Genomic DNA, 18,544 nt, shown 5'->3' on the forward strand with positions numbered 1-18,544 from the left:
TTGCCTAGGATAATTTTTAAAATCCCAATTCACCCCCCCCCCCCTCTTGGGTTGCCTAGTTAGTATTTCATGCTTCATATTGCTGCCAATCCTGTATTTCATGAGCGCACTAAGCACATTGAAATTGATTGCCACTATGTGCTGGACCAAATCCATGCTAGTAATATTGCTACTTCTCATGTTCGTACTTCAGAGCAACTTGCAGACATTTTCACAAAGGCGCTTGGTCGACGCCAGTTTGAGAATATCCTTCGCAAGTTGGGCATTCGTGATCTTCATGCTCCAACTTGAGGGGGAGTATTGGGAACGTGTGGAGCAACTAACGTGTGCATGTGCAGTAACTATTGTAATATTCTCTTTGTATAGCTTTTGTATTTCATTAGGAATAGAAGGAGCAGCTTTTGTATTCCATTAGGAATAGAAGGAGCATATTTAGGAGACTATTTAGAGATTTCGTAGCTATCTTTGATTTTGGTATAGGTGTATATATGAATAGCCGAGTGATATACAATAAACATACAGATTTCTTCCCCTCTCAAACGTTTTCAAATTATCTTTTTGTCAAAATTTCAGTGATGAAGAAACTCAAGAGCAAGTACAAGACATTTAAAACGTACGTTTGGTTAATTTTTTTTTCTTTTAATTACTTAATTATATATGCTCTGTTGTGACGTTTTTGCTTATGTTAATCATATTTCTTTTTCGAAAAGACAAGTCAATTTGCTTATGCTAATCATATTTCTTTTTTGAAAAGACTTGTTAGTTTTTCTCTTAAATTTCTCTTTAAACTTATGTTTTCGTAATTTTTTAATATAAATACATGATGCATTTTCTGCTCAATATACTACTGTGAATAAAGTAATTTAAGATGACATTTTTGTAGGTGTATCAACTGAAGGAACAAGAAAGCTGTTAAATTTGATCGTTGTTGGAATCAAATATTGGATAGTGAAAGGCTTCTAAAAATGACAAGTAGCTTTCTATAAAACAAAGCGTTTATGATTGAATCCACTGACTGCACTCATATTCTTTAAACTCATATGACTTTGTTAGAGATTTATTGTAGAAATGAATACGATATTAAAAGATAAAAAAGGCTAATCGAATAATTAGGTGCTCGTGTCTTTAAGCTAACCCAAAAATTAGGAACTCGTGTTTTTAATTAGTTATATTAATATTTTATCCTTGTGATTTCTTTTTATGGCACAGCTCTGATTTCTCTCCTTAGTTGTTGTTGCGTTTCTCAGTGTTCGCTGCATATTGTCATTTTTCATGGGTATGATTTGCCATATGCGATTTAAATGGGTCATGTCCACTGAGCATCCGTTGTGCCTTAACATGCTATGAACCCATGATTGAATATAAAATATAATTGCATACATAACAAATTCTGCCATTCTCATGCTTTTGCTAGAAAATGGTTCTCATATCTGACGACTGTTACTCAATAAAAGTAACATATATGACATTTTTGTTTCATTTATAAACCTCGACGAGTGAGAGAATTTATTAGAATCATCGAAAAGAGACCTCATCATCGGAAAGAAATAGAAACTGAAAAGAAATGTCGAGGCCAACATCAATTGAAACTGCACTCTTGGGATTCATGCACTATAATTCATCATCCTTTGGTGCCAGGTGATGATGTGGCAACCACGTGTTTGTCGTCCAAGGGAATTGGCTGAAAAAGCAATGTGAAAACTACATCCATAGTCTCTTGGTTTTGAGCACCATGCCCGTCTCCATGTAGATACATAAAATGGGACACTCTCACAACATTCAATATGAATTCGACTGTAGTTTGCGATAAGGGAGAATCTTTAACAGCTCTGTATGCATTCACCTTCTTCCACATCTGTCTCATCATATCCTTGATGTGTTCACGAGCAACTTCCTCCGAGGCACCAGTTTCCTGCATGTAACACTGGATTGATTTCGGAACATCCCCTCTCTGTATCTCATCCTGATGAATTATTGGGTAAAAAAAAAAGTACAATCAATTCATAAATAGAGGATTAATTCAATTTCTGTCTTGTTAAAAAAAAAGAAGAAAGAAAAAATACCGATGAAGTTCCCAAATCATCTTGAAGACGAAGAATCTTGAATGACCAGTGAATTATATCTTGATTACTTTCTAAAAATTCTAGTTCCTTCTCAGTGATTGGATTTGTCCCAGAAAGGTATGCAGTCATTGTAACCATAGGGCCTCCTATTGATACCAATCCATTTTCCAAGAATTCTCCCAGAGTTGGCGTGTACTTACCATGGTACCATTTCGCCTCCACTAAGTAGGCTTGTATATTACGAAGCCACTGATGCACAAGACAGAAAATAGCAGTAGTTACAACTTATAATTTTTTTTTTTTTTTTTTGCGACAACAACATCCTAATTTAAAAAGGATAAATCAAAGGAAAGGAATGGCGGCAGAGGTGCAACTAATATTTTACGTACCGCATTTTTTATACTTCGAAGTATATCAAAATCCTGTTGTTTTGAGTACGTAATAAGTAAATTCATTAACCAAGTTGTAAAGCGCAAGAAAACAGATTTTCATATAGTCCGGAAGGTGGTTCAAAGCATAATTGATGTCCCACCTGTAGAAAACGAAAAAAAAAAAAAATTCATATGACTGGTCTATTAATTTGAGAGGTAGCAAGCAGCTAGCTAGCAGTTGAATTAATCAATTAGGTATAACATTAATTTGCCAACAAACCTCTCAACAGCATCAGCAAATAGCTCAAGTTCATCCAAAGTTCCATAAACATCATAAATATCATCAATCACTGAAATTAGAGCAAATGTGATTGTGAGTATTCTCCTACAGTAGGCGAATTGAGGCTCAAACACTATCCCCATGCTCCATACGAAGGATGCTACCAAGCTGTCCCTCGCAAAGCTCAGTTTCTCTCCAAGACCTATATCCTTCCACCACCTTCATAGGAAAATTAAAACGAATATTATGACTCGTAGCTTTACAATACATCTGTTATAGAGTCATCTTCTAGTCCGAGATTCCTTAGAGTGAATCTCTGGTGCAAACGTCTGTATTTTATGAAGTGCAGACTCAGACCTTTACACTACTGTAAAAGGTGTAGTCTGCACCTGAGAATAATTTAATATGCATATGATCAATTTGTACAAGTTATGTATGTCATAAACTAAAATCTTTGATACATACATAAATATGAGTTATGCAACCAAGCATGGATACCTTGAAACATCTTTAAGTTCTTCCTGGTAAATTGCCTGCAAAACGTTGAATTCCAACTTAGCGAGCTCAAGTAAAAGGTGGTTCTTGTCCTCTCTTTTCTCATAAACGTCTATGAACCACCTTGCCTCTAACATTGGAACTTTCCAATGCAGAGGGAGCTCCAGTCCACGCTTTGCTTGTTCTGCTACAAAGACATCCCCTTGCTTGCTCTTGCTGATCATCACTTCTTTTAGATGTTTACTAGTGAATTGCCAGGCCTCCTCCATGATGCTTTCTCCTTCTAAGCTGAAATACGAGGCTTCATGCAAGCTCATTATTTCCTTGAAATCATTACAAATGAAGCCTCCCTTGTGTCTTTAAAACCATTGAAAACGTCTGCAGTGCTCAATCAAAAAGAACTATTTCACAAAATTTTCGCATACATATGCTAATTAGAGAATGATTTAAGTGTCTCAGCAGCCTTGTCGAGTTCGAATTCTCTGGAGATAGAGAGTTAAAAAATTGATTTGGGTGTTGTCCACTCTTTTAAATTAAAAAAAAAAAAAAAGGAAAAAAACAGAGAGATCGATTCAAATATTCAGACCTTGCATGCGCATGACAAAAAAAATCGAGTTTATGAAATGTACCTTGACAAACAGGATAGCCATGTTGTCTAAGTAGTCTAAACTCGAGAGAGGTTGCATACAGATTTTCTTTTCTCCAATTATAATCTTTATTACTGTTGTAGATATTATGCAATATGTTCCGAATCTCAGTCTCAAAATGATAAGCCAATCCAAGTCTTTGCAAGTTGTCAATCAGCTCCAACTGATCCAGAGGCTCGGTTACATCCTTATTAATCGTTGTCATTACTTTTCCCTTCAGCTCTTCTGCTTGTCTTTTGTATGTTTCATCCTGTACATGAACGGCATTTAGTTTTTAGTTATTCATGGTCCCAATTTGAAATGAATAATAATAAATACCGTATAGCCGCTATTCAGTGACTGCAAAAAATCATGGTCCCAAATTGAAGGTTGGTAGTTTGCTGATCTCCTGTCAACTGTCAAATTATCATATTTGGCGCTGACAAGGCATTGGACTGGCTTATTTATGGTAATGATTCTAGTGGCTGCTCGATTTGTTGCAAGAGGAGGACATTTGAAACCATTTACAGAGGTAAACGAGGTTGATGGAACAATGCAAGAAGACATTGGACATACAGATGTAGTGTAAGCTAGCTTACAGTTATACTTGGCAAAAATTCTCAAATTAATCTATGGTTTGCGGTTATGCACAAGGTTATATATATATATATATATATAGGCAGCGGAGAAGTGCAAGCGATTTATTTTTCTTATTCATTTTCCCTGAGATTTTCAAAGCATGTAATTTGTAAGTCTTAGTTGGACAAAGATATTATATTCATTAAAAAAAAAAAAGGAGTACATCTTCCCTCTGTTGAGGGAATTCTAACGTGCCAGCAAGTTCAAATATGTACATTCGCTGGCATGTTTTTTTTTTTTTTTCCTTAAAGGTAAGGGGGTGGGCAAGCCTAAATACAGTTTTTACTCCCCTTATCATCCACAAAAATAAACCCGAATTTTGGTAGAGATTACAGCTGCAATGCAACCAACCCGACCACGCCCTTGAGGGGGCTGGCTTGTTGTATAATTGTTATTTATTTGTCATTTTTTTTCGCTACAAATTTTTTTAAAGAGTGTTTCTATAAGCCATATAATTATAATAAATACACATATTAATGACAAAAAAAATTCATAAATTTAACTTTGCTTACAAAAGTCCTATTTATTACATTAAAAACTTGTTTTACGTACTTACATAAAAATAAGAACACGCAAAGTTACAAAGAATATCTTAATGTTAATCATTAATACTCAAAATAATCAAAATTATAAAAGAAGATAAAGACCTGTTTTATTTAACAAATCTAACTAAAACCTTATTTGTTATAGTTATAAAGTACTTTTGAAAAAAAAAATTATATATTTCAAAATAATTACCATCAAAAGATAGATTGGATAGGATAGATATGTCTCCCTCATATTAGTGAAAATAGATTTTTTAGCTCATGCCTAAGGGCATCTCGGTTGTACTACAAATGTATGTATCTAAATAAGGATAAATGCTCATTTAGTCCCTATATTTTAAGATTAGTATCCATATAGTCTCAAAACATCCCTGCCGTTAAAGTATTGATACCCCTACCATTACTTTTTATTTCTTTTGACTTGCTTTTACAATATTACCCTTTTATAATAATTTTTTTGTGTGGACATTAATAAAAAAATAGTAATTAAATTACAAATTTAACCCTAGAAAATTAAAAAAATTATATTAATTTTTTTGTAAGCTGCACACTTGGTAGTTTGTATACAATTTTTGACAATTAAAAATTAATATAATTTTTTTTATTTTTAGGGTTAAATTGGTAATTTAATTATTTTCTTTTTTATTAATGTCCAAACAAAAATATTATTATAAAAGGGTAATATTGTAAAAGTAAGCGAAAAAAAATAAAAAGTAACGGTAGGGGTATTAATACTTTAATGGTAGGGATGTTTCGAGGTATTTTTAAAAATACAAGGACTAAATGGATACTAATCTTAAAATACAGGGACTAAATGAGCTTTTACTCTCTAAATAATATATGTATAGACTGTAATAAAGGAAAATGAGGATTAACCCTATCATTTAGATAAATTAAGGGAAATCCTTTCATATTTTAAAATAGGTCCAAACACCCTACAATTATGACCGTATTAGTTTTATATATCATTTTACTATTCTATCTCTAGTATTGATATTAGTCATAAAATTTAAATATTTTGAAGATATTCTTTTAAGCAAAGTGACTTGTATTTCCTTAACGATTAAATTAATTTAATAACAAATTGCAAATTATGGAGAAAAATTACAAGTAGGGGAAATGACATAATTCCTACTAGTTGTATAAATGTGTCCTAAGTGTATGAAGTCCAAGATTCTAAATAAATCTCTGAAAACATAAAATAAAACAATTGAAGGAAATATCCAAATATACATTCAAATAAAGGACAAATAGATAATTGGACTAAATGCAATAAATTCACCCAGACTACAAATGAATAATATATGATAAATTAAAGAAAAGAATCACTATAGGAAAGGGATATATAAGCAACTACTAACAAAACAATAAATTACACGTACTTGCAGCTATTTGATGAGAAATAATTAATTAAGAGCATTAAATTAGCATAAGCAAGTGAGCAAACAACAATTACAATGGCAACGGTATGGCCTAGCCTATGCTTCTCCAATAAAACAACTGATCGTGTGCCAGATTAAGAAGCAAATTAAATATATCAAACTTGTTACATTCATTTAAACAAATACTTTATATAATTATCAGGGGTATATATGATATTTCCTCTACTTGTAAATTGTAATTTTTCTTCATGTTTTTTAATAGGTTAATAAATTTATTTAATTGTTGAGGATATATAAGTCATTTTGCTTAAAAAATTCTCAAAATATCTAAATTTTATGACTAATATCGATAGTAAAAATAGAATAGTAAAATTATATATAAAACTAACACCATTATAATTGTAGTAGATTTGAATCTATTAAAAAGTAAGGAGGGGTTTTGCTTAATTTTCCTAGACAAATAGAAGGTAATCCTCATTTTCACATTGTAATAATTTCAAAAAAAAAATCCATTTAACAACGGTTAGTGAAAGTGCGTTCGAATTTTTGCAGTAACTAAAAACAAGTCAGAATTATGTTAGGATTAATCCATACAAAGAAAACATCCCAAGTCCTCCGAAGTAATAAGCAACACACACACACACACAAACACATATACACACATATATATATATATATTACAATTTTTTTTTTTTGATGCGATATAGAGTACAATTTAATATTGGTTCAACTACAGAAATTAATTGTGCAAGTCATAAAAATTAAGAATGAAGAAAAGGAAATATGAACTCAAACCAGAACGCCAAATGTAGTCATATTTTTTCATGAGGGAATTCTAACGCGCCAATGAATGTGTTTATAGTAATCAACGATGCCGATATTTGTTTATAATAGTAATACAGTGAACAGAAACGTGCGGAAGCATGTGTTTAATAATCAACGTTATATTTCCATTTGAGTCATAGAACACTGGAGAGACTTCCTGTATAGCCTGACCTTACTAGAATTTGCAAATAAAATGCGAATGTAAAATACCAAAACACGTGCGACTCTTCATCAACAGCCTGTAAAATACCACTAGAAGAGATATTTGCCCCATTTCCTTGAGATCATCTGTCTCGAAACAAAAGAGACTTCATTGACTTGTAGTCGAAAATGACAAGAAGGGCAGAAGAGAAATTTTAGAAAATCTCTAATATACCATATCAATTATATAAAAAGTAAATAATGATATAGTATATATGCATTTATTTTAAAGAACAGACATATAATTGGTAGTTATATAAAATTTAAATATACATTTTATACATATATTAATTAAACTGATTTATGTATTTTAGTTTAGAATTTCTCACAACAAAGAACTAGCATTCATTTTTTTCTTCTTGGTTTTGCGGCATCACACACTATAGTGTAGCACATGAACCATATGCGTATGAAAAATTAGACTAGTTGGTATACGTAATGTTAAGGAGTCAGAGCCTCTCCTTTTTGACACACTGATAACAGAGTGCAACCGTGTGTAATACACAAGCACATGCGAAGTCAAAATTAGACTAGTTGGTGTGGGGCTTGTTCAGGAAGCCTTTCTTTTTTTCACAATATGAAACAAATTATTAACCATCAAATCACAGTTTGATAAGTCTCATGAAAAATGAAAATAATATAAATAAATGTGACTAATATTTTTGTGTCTTTATTATCACGAGCCTTGTGGGCAAGGTCGGCTCAATTAATTGGGAGCTTTAAGGGAATTGTTCAATTAGACCTTTCAAAAAATTTGAGGTTAAATATATGTATTAATTTTACTAAAAAACTATTTATTAAAATCAAATTTTCTAGCTTTAGATGTAAAATTATTAATCAAATTTTTATATTATAATTTCCTAATATATTTTTCTTAGTAGACATTATGGCTAATCCATTTACTCTTTCTTGCGACATTGTTAATCTCAAATAAGCTTTTATCAATTTTAATTTTGAAAAACTTCTTTTTGCATAAGCAACTGCTTGTAGTATTGTTAATAATATTCTATAAGTAGCATATGCATTTGGAAAAAAAATCAATTTTTTGAAAATAATTAAGTATGTCAAGCGGGGTAATTTTCCAACTGGTAAAACTTCTTTAAAAATTCTTAACTCTAAAAACAAATCTAAACCATCTATATCAGAAAGCATATCATGTTTGTAAAGCATTTTCAATATTAACACAATAAGTTTTTAAAACATTGTCACTTAACGATTGTAATTTTTTGAAATTAAACAAAAATCCTAACATATTCTCATACATTTGAAATTGTTCAAATCTACTTATTATTGAAGAAATAGTTTGATCTATTATGTATATAAAATAATTAATTCTGAAAGACTATTCAAGAGATAAAATTCCTCCTTCACCGATACTTTCATCAAAATTGTTTTTTCTACGAATTAAATGTTTTTCGTGAATTTTAGGTTCTATTTCCATTTTGGTTGCAATTTCTTTAGTTAAAATCATAATAGGCACAAAATCCATTTTCTCTATGGCTTTCAAAGAAAGAAATAAAAACTTTATGTCGATCTATGGCAATATAAATATGCATATGTTTTTTGCAAGATCTTACATATAGAGTTAATAGCAAATAATATATCATACTAAATAATCACACCTAATATGAAATTAAAATTTTTCAATTCATATGTTGCTAAACACATAGCTTCACTCTTTATTCTAGAATCTTCACTAATTTCTTCTAATTCAAGTAAAGCATCTCATACTTTATGGAGTTTGAAATCTTATTGCTTTCACACTTTCAATACAACTTTCTCAATGTATGTGTCAAAATAATTTCACAGTCAAATTGGGTATATTATTTTGTGAGATTTTCCATCACCTCATTGAAGAAGAAAAATAATGAATAAATAAGTTTCATAGCTCCAAAAAATGAAATTGATCTAGGACAAGAATTAGCCATGTTGCAAACCACTAAATTTTGACCATGACAACCGCTTGATGTATAAAATGCTTTAGAATTTGTTTATAATATCTTACACCTTGGTGTTTTCCTTTCATATTAGAACCATTATTGTATCCTTGTCCTTGTATATTATCAATGACAAGTTCAAAAATTTTTATTAGTTCTATGAGTTCATTAAAGAGCTCTTTACCAGTACAATGGCAAACTTTTAAGATTCGAAAAAATATTCTTCCATTTCTACTGGATTTGCTAAATTATCTACACATCTTACTATAGCAGACACTTGTTCTTGATGGTTTGTATCTGAAGTACAATCAAGAATAATTGAAAATTATTTTTCTTCTTATTTGTTAGGGATTTTATTATTCCCATCATTGTGTCAATAATATTACAATTTATTTATTCTTTTTATGAGGGATTTGTCTAGTCTTGGGAATTAATTAGATTAGATTATGTGGAATATGGGGGAATATTTTTTGAGGCATAAAGAAGCAAATCAGCATATAAGTAGGATTACATATTAAAGAATTCTAAATAAAGATGATCATTGTATTGGTAAGTATATTAAGTATTTATGGAATATTAGACTCTAAAAAAAATATATGTTCTAATGAAATACTGCACATATATAAAGGGAAGTATTTCACACATTGAAGACTGAAGAAGGCATTTCTTATTTTATATTAGGGAAATAGCCAATGCAAAGAATGAGAAGAAAAACTATTTCGTCACATATGAGGTTTCATATCTCTATAATGTTTTAATCTTCTTCATATCAAGCATTTCATTAGACATTCTTTATTATTATTTGGTTTTTTCGGAATGGAGAGGTCATTTGTTGTGTTGAGGGAATCTCAAGGAAGTAGCAAATACAATTGAAGATGAGTGGTGCTTGCTAAACACGATTGACTAGGTAGATTCAACAAGGTGGTGGTAAGAGCAAGAGAGAGTCTGAGACTATAGAAATTAAGGGCTTATTCGGATCAATTTCAACAACAAGACGACCAAATTTGCCTCTGGATGCGGATTCAGTGTTGTAATCAATTTTAAAAACACTCCCGAAAATTTGTCCCAACATTCGGAGAATTTTCTTATTGTAGTAATGTAGGGCCATGCCTGGTAAGCGGATCCAGGCTATAACATATTCAATCACTGTTGGGTATAAGAGGCTTTGCACACAACTCTGTAGAATTGCAGAATAATTCTTATTTGATTCGAATGCAAAATAATTGACTTATAGTCGTACAAAAGCAGGGGAAGAAAACTGAAAAACAAACTACCCATTTTCCACTCTAACAGATCGTGAATCATGGAGAAGAAATATTTAAGCTAACAGTTACTTTCCTAATAAATAGGATTTATTTAAGGCAATTAAATAGCTAAACCTGATGACTCAACAATCACTGCTGCCGAACTATCAAAATGGGGAGTCCATGGCTTCACTGTTAGATAGTGCCCCAGAATAGTCTAAGGCCCTTGCGCCAAAGCGAACTCCACATCCCTCTCTGTTCTGAAACGAACAAGATAATAATCATTCTCAAGGTCAATTCCAGAAAGCCCTTGGGTCGAGCTCCAGATGGTTTCCAAGCGGTTGCGCAGCGTCCGGTAACCTATGCGACGACCCAAAAGCTTGACCACCACCGTGTATTGCCATGGTTTCATTAGTTGAGCATGTACTTTTCTGTGAAAAAAAAATGGAGTGAAAATTGTCTGCACACTCAAAAACCACATCTTCCGGTTCAACTGCCAAATCTTCCCCGCTATCAAAAAATACTCCTTCATCCACCCTTTGTGTTGACATCAGTTTATCACGAAAGGAAGGAGGCTGAGGATTGTCACCATCTTCCCCTTCAGCCTTAAATCTTGCTTTGTTTGTGGAACGGTCGTCAGCCATAGGTGGATTAGGGTTTTTCTCCATTTCAATCTTTCCTCACATTAGGAACTCATTTTTTTTTAATTGGTTATATTTACTTTTTGATTCTTGTAACTTTTTTCTTTAAATGCCACCGCTCTTATTTCTATCCTCATTTAACAGACTGCGGGTTGCGTTTGTCACTGTTAGCTGCACATTGCCATTTTTCATGAGTATGATTTGCCGTATGCATGGATACTGAAAGTATCCCTTGTGCTAAAAATGCTATGAACCATCCTTGAATAATCAAGTATAACTGCATGCAGAACAAATTCAGCCGTTCTCACGTTTTAGCTAGCAAATAATTATCTTGTAGGAATTAGAATGAGCCTGACTTAAGTATTTGCATATCCTGAAGACTTTTATTCCCAATAAAAGTAACATATATATATATATATATATATATATCATTTCTTTTTCATTTATAAACCTTGATGAATGAGGGAATTTATTTTATTATCGAAAAGAGATCCCTCAGAAAAAAGAAAAGCGGAGGCCAACATCAACTGAAACTGCACTCTCTGGGAATTCGCAACGCATCGTGCATTATAATTCATCATCAGCCTTTGGTGCCAGGAGATGCTGTGAAAGCCATGTCTTTGTCCTCCAAGGGAATGGGCTGAAAAAGCAATGTAAAGCCGACATCGATAGTCTCTTGGTTTTGAACACCATGCCCATCTCCATGTAGATACATAAAATGGGACATTCGCACAAGATTCAAGAGGAACTCAGCAGTTGTTCGAGTCAAGGGAGAGTCTTTATCGGCTGTGTATGCATTCACCTTCTTCCACATCTGTCTCATCATATCCTTGATGTGTTCACGAGCAACTTCCTCCGAGGCACCAGTTTCATGCATGTAACACTGGATTGATTTCGGAACATCCCCTCTCTGTATCTCGTCCTGATGATTATTGGGGAAAAAAAAAATACAATCAATTCATATATAGAGGATTAATTCAATTGCTGTCGTCTTAAAAAAAATAAATAAAAAAAGACATACCGATGAAGTTCCCAAATCATCTTGCAGACGGAAAATCTTGGATGACCAGTGAACTATATCTGGATTACTTTCTAGAAATTCCAGTTCCTTCTTAATGATTGGATTTGTACCAGAAAGATATGAAATCGTTATAATTAAAGGGCCCGTTATTGATACCAATCCATTTTCCAAGTATTCTTCCAGTTTCGGTGTGTACTTGCTATGGTACCATTTCGCCTCCACCAAGTAGGCTTGTATTAAGCCAAGCCACTGATGCACATGGCACAGAAAATATACAACTAGTTACGGTTTATAATTTTTGAGAAAAAAAGAACATCGTAATTTAAAAAGGATAAATCAGAGGAAAGGAACAGGGAGAGGCGCCAAATTAATATTTGACGTACTGCATGTTTTATGCTCAGAAGCATATCAAAATCCTGTTGTTTGAGAACGTAATAAGCAAATTCATTAACAAAGTTGTAAAGGGCAAGAAAACACATTTTCATATAGCCCGGAAGGTGCTTCAAAGCATAATTGATGTCCCACCTGCAGAAAAAAAAAATCACATAAACGGTCTATTAAATTGAGAAGTACCATGCAGCTAGGTAGCAGTTGAATTGTTAATTTGCCAACAAACCTCGCAACAGCATCAGTGAATATCTCAAGTTCATCCAATGTTCCATAGACATCATAAATGTCATCAATCACTGTAATTAGGGCTATCGAGATTGTGAGCACTCTCCTGCAGTAGGCGAATTGAGGCTCAAACGCGATCCCCATGCTCCATAAGAAGGACGCTACCAACCTGTTCCTCGCAAAGCTCAATTTCTCTCCAAGACCTGTATCCTTCCACCACCTTCATAGGAAAATTAAAACGAATATTACGACACGTGATTTATATATCTGTATATATAGAATCAGCTTTCTGTCTGGAATTCTGAAGAATATTTCTCTGATACAAGCATCTCATTTTATAAAGCACGTGACTTGTGGCTTTACAATGCATTTACATATAGAGTTATCTTCTAGTTCGAGATTCTTTAATGCAAACGTTTGGAATAATTTAATATACATTTATATAAAGTGTAGGCTGGTGCCTTTATACTGCTGTAAAAGGCGGAGTCTGCACTTGAGAATAATTTAATAAACATATGATTAAATTGTACAAGTTATCTATTCGATAAAATCAAATCTTTGCAATATATATGAGTTATGCAATCAAGGCATAGATACCCTGAAATGTCTTTAAGTTCTTCCTGGTAAATTGCCTGCAAAGTGTTAAACTCCAACTTAGCGAGCTCAAGTAAAAGGTGGTTCTTGTCCTCTCTTTTCTCATAAACGTGTATGAACCACCTTGCCTCTAACATAGGCACTTTCCAATGCAGAGGGAGCTCCAGCGCCCGCTTCGCTTGTTCTGCTACAAATACATCCTCTTCCTTGCTGTTGCTGGTGATCATCATTTCTTTAAGATGCTTACTGGTGAATTGCCAGGCCTCCTCCATGATGCTTTCTCCTTCTAAGCTGTAATACGAGGCTTCATGCAAGCTCAGTATTCCCTTGAAATCATCACAAATGAAGCCTACCTTGTCGTCTTTAAAACCACTGAAAACCTCTGCAGTGCTCAACCGAAAAAAGAAATTATATTCATCAAAACTTTTACACATATATGTTAATTAGAGAATGATTTAAGTGTCCCCAGCGGCCTTGTCGAGTTCGAATTTCTCAGGAGATAGAGAGTTAAAAAATTGATTTGGGTTTTGCCCACTTTTTTACATTTAAAAGGAATGAATAAGATAAACAGAGAGATCGATTCAAGTATTCGGATCTTGCATGTGCATGACAGAGTAAGCGAACTAATGAAAGGTACCTTGAGAAACAGGATAGCCATGTTGTCTAAGAAGTCTGAATTCAAGGGAGGTTGCATACAGATTTTCTTTTCTCCAATTATAATCTTTATTATGGTTGTGGATATTACGCAATATGTTCCGAATCTCAGGCTCAAAATGATAAGCCAATCCAAGTCTTTGCAAATTATCAATCAGCTCCAACTGATCCAGAGGCTCGGTTACATCCTTAATCGCTGTCTTCACTTTTCCCTTCAGCTCTTCTGCTCGTCTTTTGTATGTTTCATCCTGTACATGCACAGCATTTAGTTTTTAGTTATTCATGGTCCTAATTTGAAATGAACAAGGGAAATTTATACGTAATAATAATAATAATAATAATCAATACCGTATAGTTGCTATTCAGTGACTGCAAAAAATCATGGTCCCAAATTGAAGGTTGGTAGTTTGCTGATCTCCTATCAACTGTCAAATTATCATATTTGGTGCTGACAAGGCATTGGACTGGCTTATTTTTTGCCATGATTCTGATGGCTGCTCTATTTGTTGCAAGAGGAAGACATTTGAAACCATTTACAGAGGTAGCCAAGGTTGAGGGATTAATGCAAGAAGACATTGGATATACAGATGCAGTGTAAGCTAGCTTACAGGTATACTTGGGAAGGATTCTCAAATTAATCTATGGTTTGTGGTGATGTACAAGGTTATATATATATATATATATAGGCAGAGAAGAAGCTCATGTGATTGATTTTTCTTACTCATTTTTTCTGAGTTTTGAAAGCGTTTAATTTTTAAGTCTTAATAGTACAAAGATATTTTATTCTTTTTTTTGTGGGGGGGGTACATCATACTGTGCGAACGAGGTCAATATTGTACCAGAAGACACATACATCATCCATACATTCGGATGAATGTTGTATAATCTTTTTTTATTTATCTTTTTTTTTCCTGCATACAAATTTTTTAAAGAGTCTTTCTATAAACTACACAATAAATGCACGCAGAAATAACAAGAAATTCATAAATTCAATTCTACTAATAAAAGTTCTATTTATTACATTAAAATCTTGTTTTGTGGAGAAATAAGAATATACAAACTAAGTTTAAGGAAAAAAAGGCATACAAAGTTGCAAACAATATCTTAATGTTGAGGACTAACATCGAAATTCTATTTGTTACAGTTATAAAGTACTTTTGCGGAAAACAAATTAATAAATTACAAAATGATTATCAACAAAAAGTAGATTGGGCAGGTAGATGTCAACTCAAAAGTTAGTGGGAGCAGATTTCCGGGCTATATAGTACAAATGTATGTATCTACTGTCTAAATAGATAATGGATTTTAATGTATCGGTAGATTGTGATAATTTGTACAAATTTCAGAAAACTTCCATTTAACAACGGTTGCTGAAAGTGTGTTGTAAAATAATTTTAATATTTGACAACAAACGAAAGAATGTTGTCATAAACTCTTCAATGGGCTTTCAATTTCACAACGTCCTACAAAAGCGCGTTGTGAAAAAAATTCTAATAAATGACAATAGGTGTAAAATCGTTATAAATTTTCAACTCATCCAATTCATGAATTAATGAAATTAATCCAAATTTAATTCATAACTCTAAGAATTAGATGTGGATTTGACATAATTTATATCCCATTGCACTTTTGCGAATTCGATATCAATTAAAAAAAAATTCTTTCTATCCATTCATAAAATAATTAAATAAATATTTTAATACAAAAATAATTTTATTACCAATCAAATTCAAATTTAAAAATATTAAATAAATCAATAGTTTAAGTACTTGTTTAGGAACGCGATATATCACCCAGCATCTGTTAAATCAATCAACGTACGTTCCTAAAGAAGCATAATTTTGAAGCCATATACCATTTCATCTTTACTCCCTATTCTTTCTTTAAAAAAACTATGAAAACGCTGGAGTAATTGGTTTCAACTTCCGTGTAGGATAGATGGGACGTGATGACACGTAACGACCACTTCTGAAAAACCATTTGTTTTTTAAGGATGCCATTCAAAGTTTCGAACTTTAGCCCACCAAAAGAAAAAATCTTGATGTTTTAGATCAATGAATGAAAACTAACTTAAATTTTAGAATTAAATCAATACAAAAGTTGAAAATTGAAAGCTTACATAATTAATTGTTGTCAATGTCCACCCTAACTAAATTTTAACCTATTTATTTATTAATAGTATAACATTTTTAAATTATATATATATATATTCGAATTTGCTGATTTTTACGAATTTGTAGAAGCAAATCTATTTCTAATTCATTGACGGTGGATTTTTAAAATTTTTTAATCTAATCCAATCCATCAATCCATGGATTAGATTTTTATGGAAATGATTTTTACAGATTGAATGAATGAAATGTTAGAAAATCAATGGTTGAAGCAGGACTACAGCTAAAATGAATTGGAATAAAATAAAGAGCAAGCACACATAGAGGACACAAAAAATTACATGGTTCGGTTTTTAGCCTACATCGATGGGCGAAGATAGAAGAAAAATATTTTACTAGTGAAAATAAATTACAAATATTGTGGTATTTTAACTCACTACCCAAAACCTCAATACCCCCAAACTCTCAAATCACTAATAACACAAGAGTTATTTATTTTTCTTCTCAAAATTTTCTGCAGCACTACCATTTTTCTTACATTTCAGTTTCTTGAATGTCAAAGTCGTGTGCCGCCAATTGTACTTCTTCAAAGATGCTGCAGCCCTCTTTGATTTTTCTTTGTTCAAAATGAGCTGCTTCGAAAATTTGGTAGCTAATTTTCTTGACATTCTCCCACTTCAATTGTCATATTGCTTACGTCTCTGCTAGGTCACAAGCAAATCTACTCCATACAAACTTGTCAACATTGATTGGCTTGGTAAAACATCTGCTAGGTTCTCTTTAGTATGAATTTTCTGCAAATCCACACTTTCGTCTTCCATTACATCTCAAACAAAGTGGTATTGTACCCCTTGTGCTTTGTCCTGGAATGAAAGGTTGGATTCCTTGCAATGTGCAAGACACTCTGACTGTCACAAAATACAGAAATTTTCTCTTGTTTGTGTCCGAGCTCCTCCAATAATCTTTGTATCCAAATAGTTTCCTTGCAAGCTTGTGTAGCTGCCGTGTATTCTACTTCTATTGTAGATAAAACCACAATGGTCTGTAGTTTTGAAACCCAACTTATAGCTCTTCCTGCAAGTGTAAACATATAGCCAGTAGTGGATTTCCTTTTATCAAGGTCTTTTGTAAAATCTCAATTCATTTAGCCCCTGACAATAAACTCTGATCCTCCGTAACATAATGCAACATCTGAGGTTCCTCTGATGTATCTCAAAATCCTCTTCATAATTTTCCAATGTTCAACACTAGCATTCGCCATGTGTCAACTAACTACTTTTATTGCTTGTGCAATGTCCATTCTAGTACATATCATCGAACATTAAACTTTCCATTGCTGATGCATATGGTACTCGAGACATTTCCTTGCTCTCTGCTTCATTGCTTGGACATATACTTGAGGATAACTTGAAAGTAATAGGAAGTGGGGTATAAATTGGCTTACAATCTTGTATGTTGAAGTGCCACAAGATTTTCTCAAGTAATTCTTCTGAAAAAGCCAAATCTTCCTATTATTTCTGTCTCAGTAAATTTGCATCCTTAGAATCTTGCTTGCTGGTCCTTCATTTCAAACTCCCTAGCCAATTGTGCTTTTAATTCTTAGACTTGATCTTTGTTGGGGCCTGTTACCAACATGTCATCTATGTACAATAGCAAAATGATGAAATCATTATCTTCAAACCTCTTGTAATATGCACAATGGTTTGAACTAAGTCTGTTGTATCCAAGCTCATGATAAAGGAATTAAATCTCTTATACCAACACCTTTGCACCTGTTTGAGACCGTATAGAGATTTTTTCAACTTGCAAACCAAATTCTCTCTGCCCTTTTCAGCAAAACCTTCGGGTTGGAGCATATAAATTTCTTCTTGAAGTTCTCCATGAAGAAATGCAATTTTCATATCTAACTGCTTTAGATGTAGGTCAAATGTAGCACACATCGCCAAGATTAATCTGACTGTTGTAAGTCGAACCACTGGAGAAAATATCTCGTTGAAGTCAATTCCTTCTTTATGAGCATATTCTTTTACCACCAATCTTTTACAATACCGCTCCATTTGTTCATTGCCATCACGCTTGACCTTGTAGACCCATTTATTTCCAATGACTTTTCTTCCATATGGTAGTAGTACAAGTTGCCATGTTTTATTCTTGTGTAGAGCCTCAATTTCTTCCTCCATTACTGTCATCCACAAAGCAAAATCTGAGCTGCTTAAAGTTTCATAGAAAGTTAATGGCTTTTTATCCTCTATCAGAAGACGGCATGCAACATTGATCTTTGTGACATAATCTGAGTGCCA

At 32.9% G+C, this 18,544-nt stretch overlaps 1 protein-coding gene and 1 pseudogene across 1 annotated transcript; both read right to left on the reverse strand.

Annotated features, from left to right (window-relative positions):
* Nucleotides 1-1,621: 1,621 nt before the first annotated feature.
* On the reverse strand, nucleotides 1,622-3,526 carry LOC112097879 (annotated as a pseudogene).
* An 8,223-nt stretch (nucleotides 3,527-11,749) lies between these two features.
* On the reverse strand, nucleotides 11,750-14,767 carry LOC112098486 ((R)-limonene synthase 1, chloroplastic-like). Its single transcript, XM_024184930.1, is given in 8 exon segments — nucleotides 11,750-11,843; nucleotides 11,845-12,171; nucleotides 12,271-12,519; nucleotides 12,654-12,795; nucleotides 12,887-13,105; nucleotides 13,483-13,861; nucleotides 14,117-14,381; nucleotides 14,482-14,767. Coding segments are annotated over 8 exon segments (1,836 nt in total). The 5' UTR covers nucleotides 14,710-14,767; the 3' UTR covers nucleotides 11,750-11,816.
* Nucleotides 14,768-18,544: the final 3,777 nt, after the last annotated feature.

This window comes from Citrus clementina, unplaced genomic scaffold (genome assembly GCF_000493195.1).
Source record: "Citrus clementina cultivar Clemenules unplaced genomic scaffold, Citrus_clementina_v1.0 scaffold_5, whole genome shotgun sequence".
NCBI classification, from domain to species: Eukaryota; Viridiplantae; Streptophyta; class Magnoliopsida; order Sapindales; family Rutaceae; genus Citrus; species Citrus x clementina.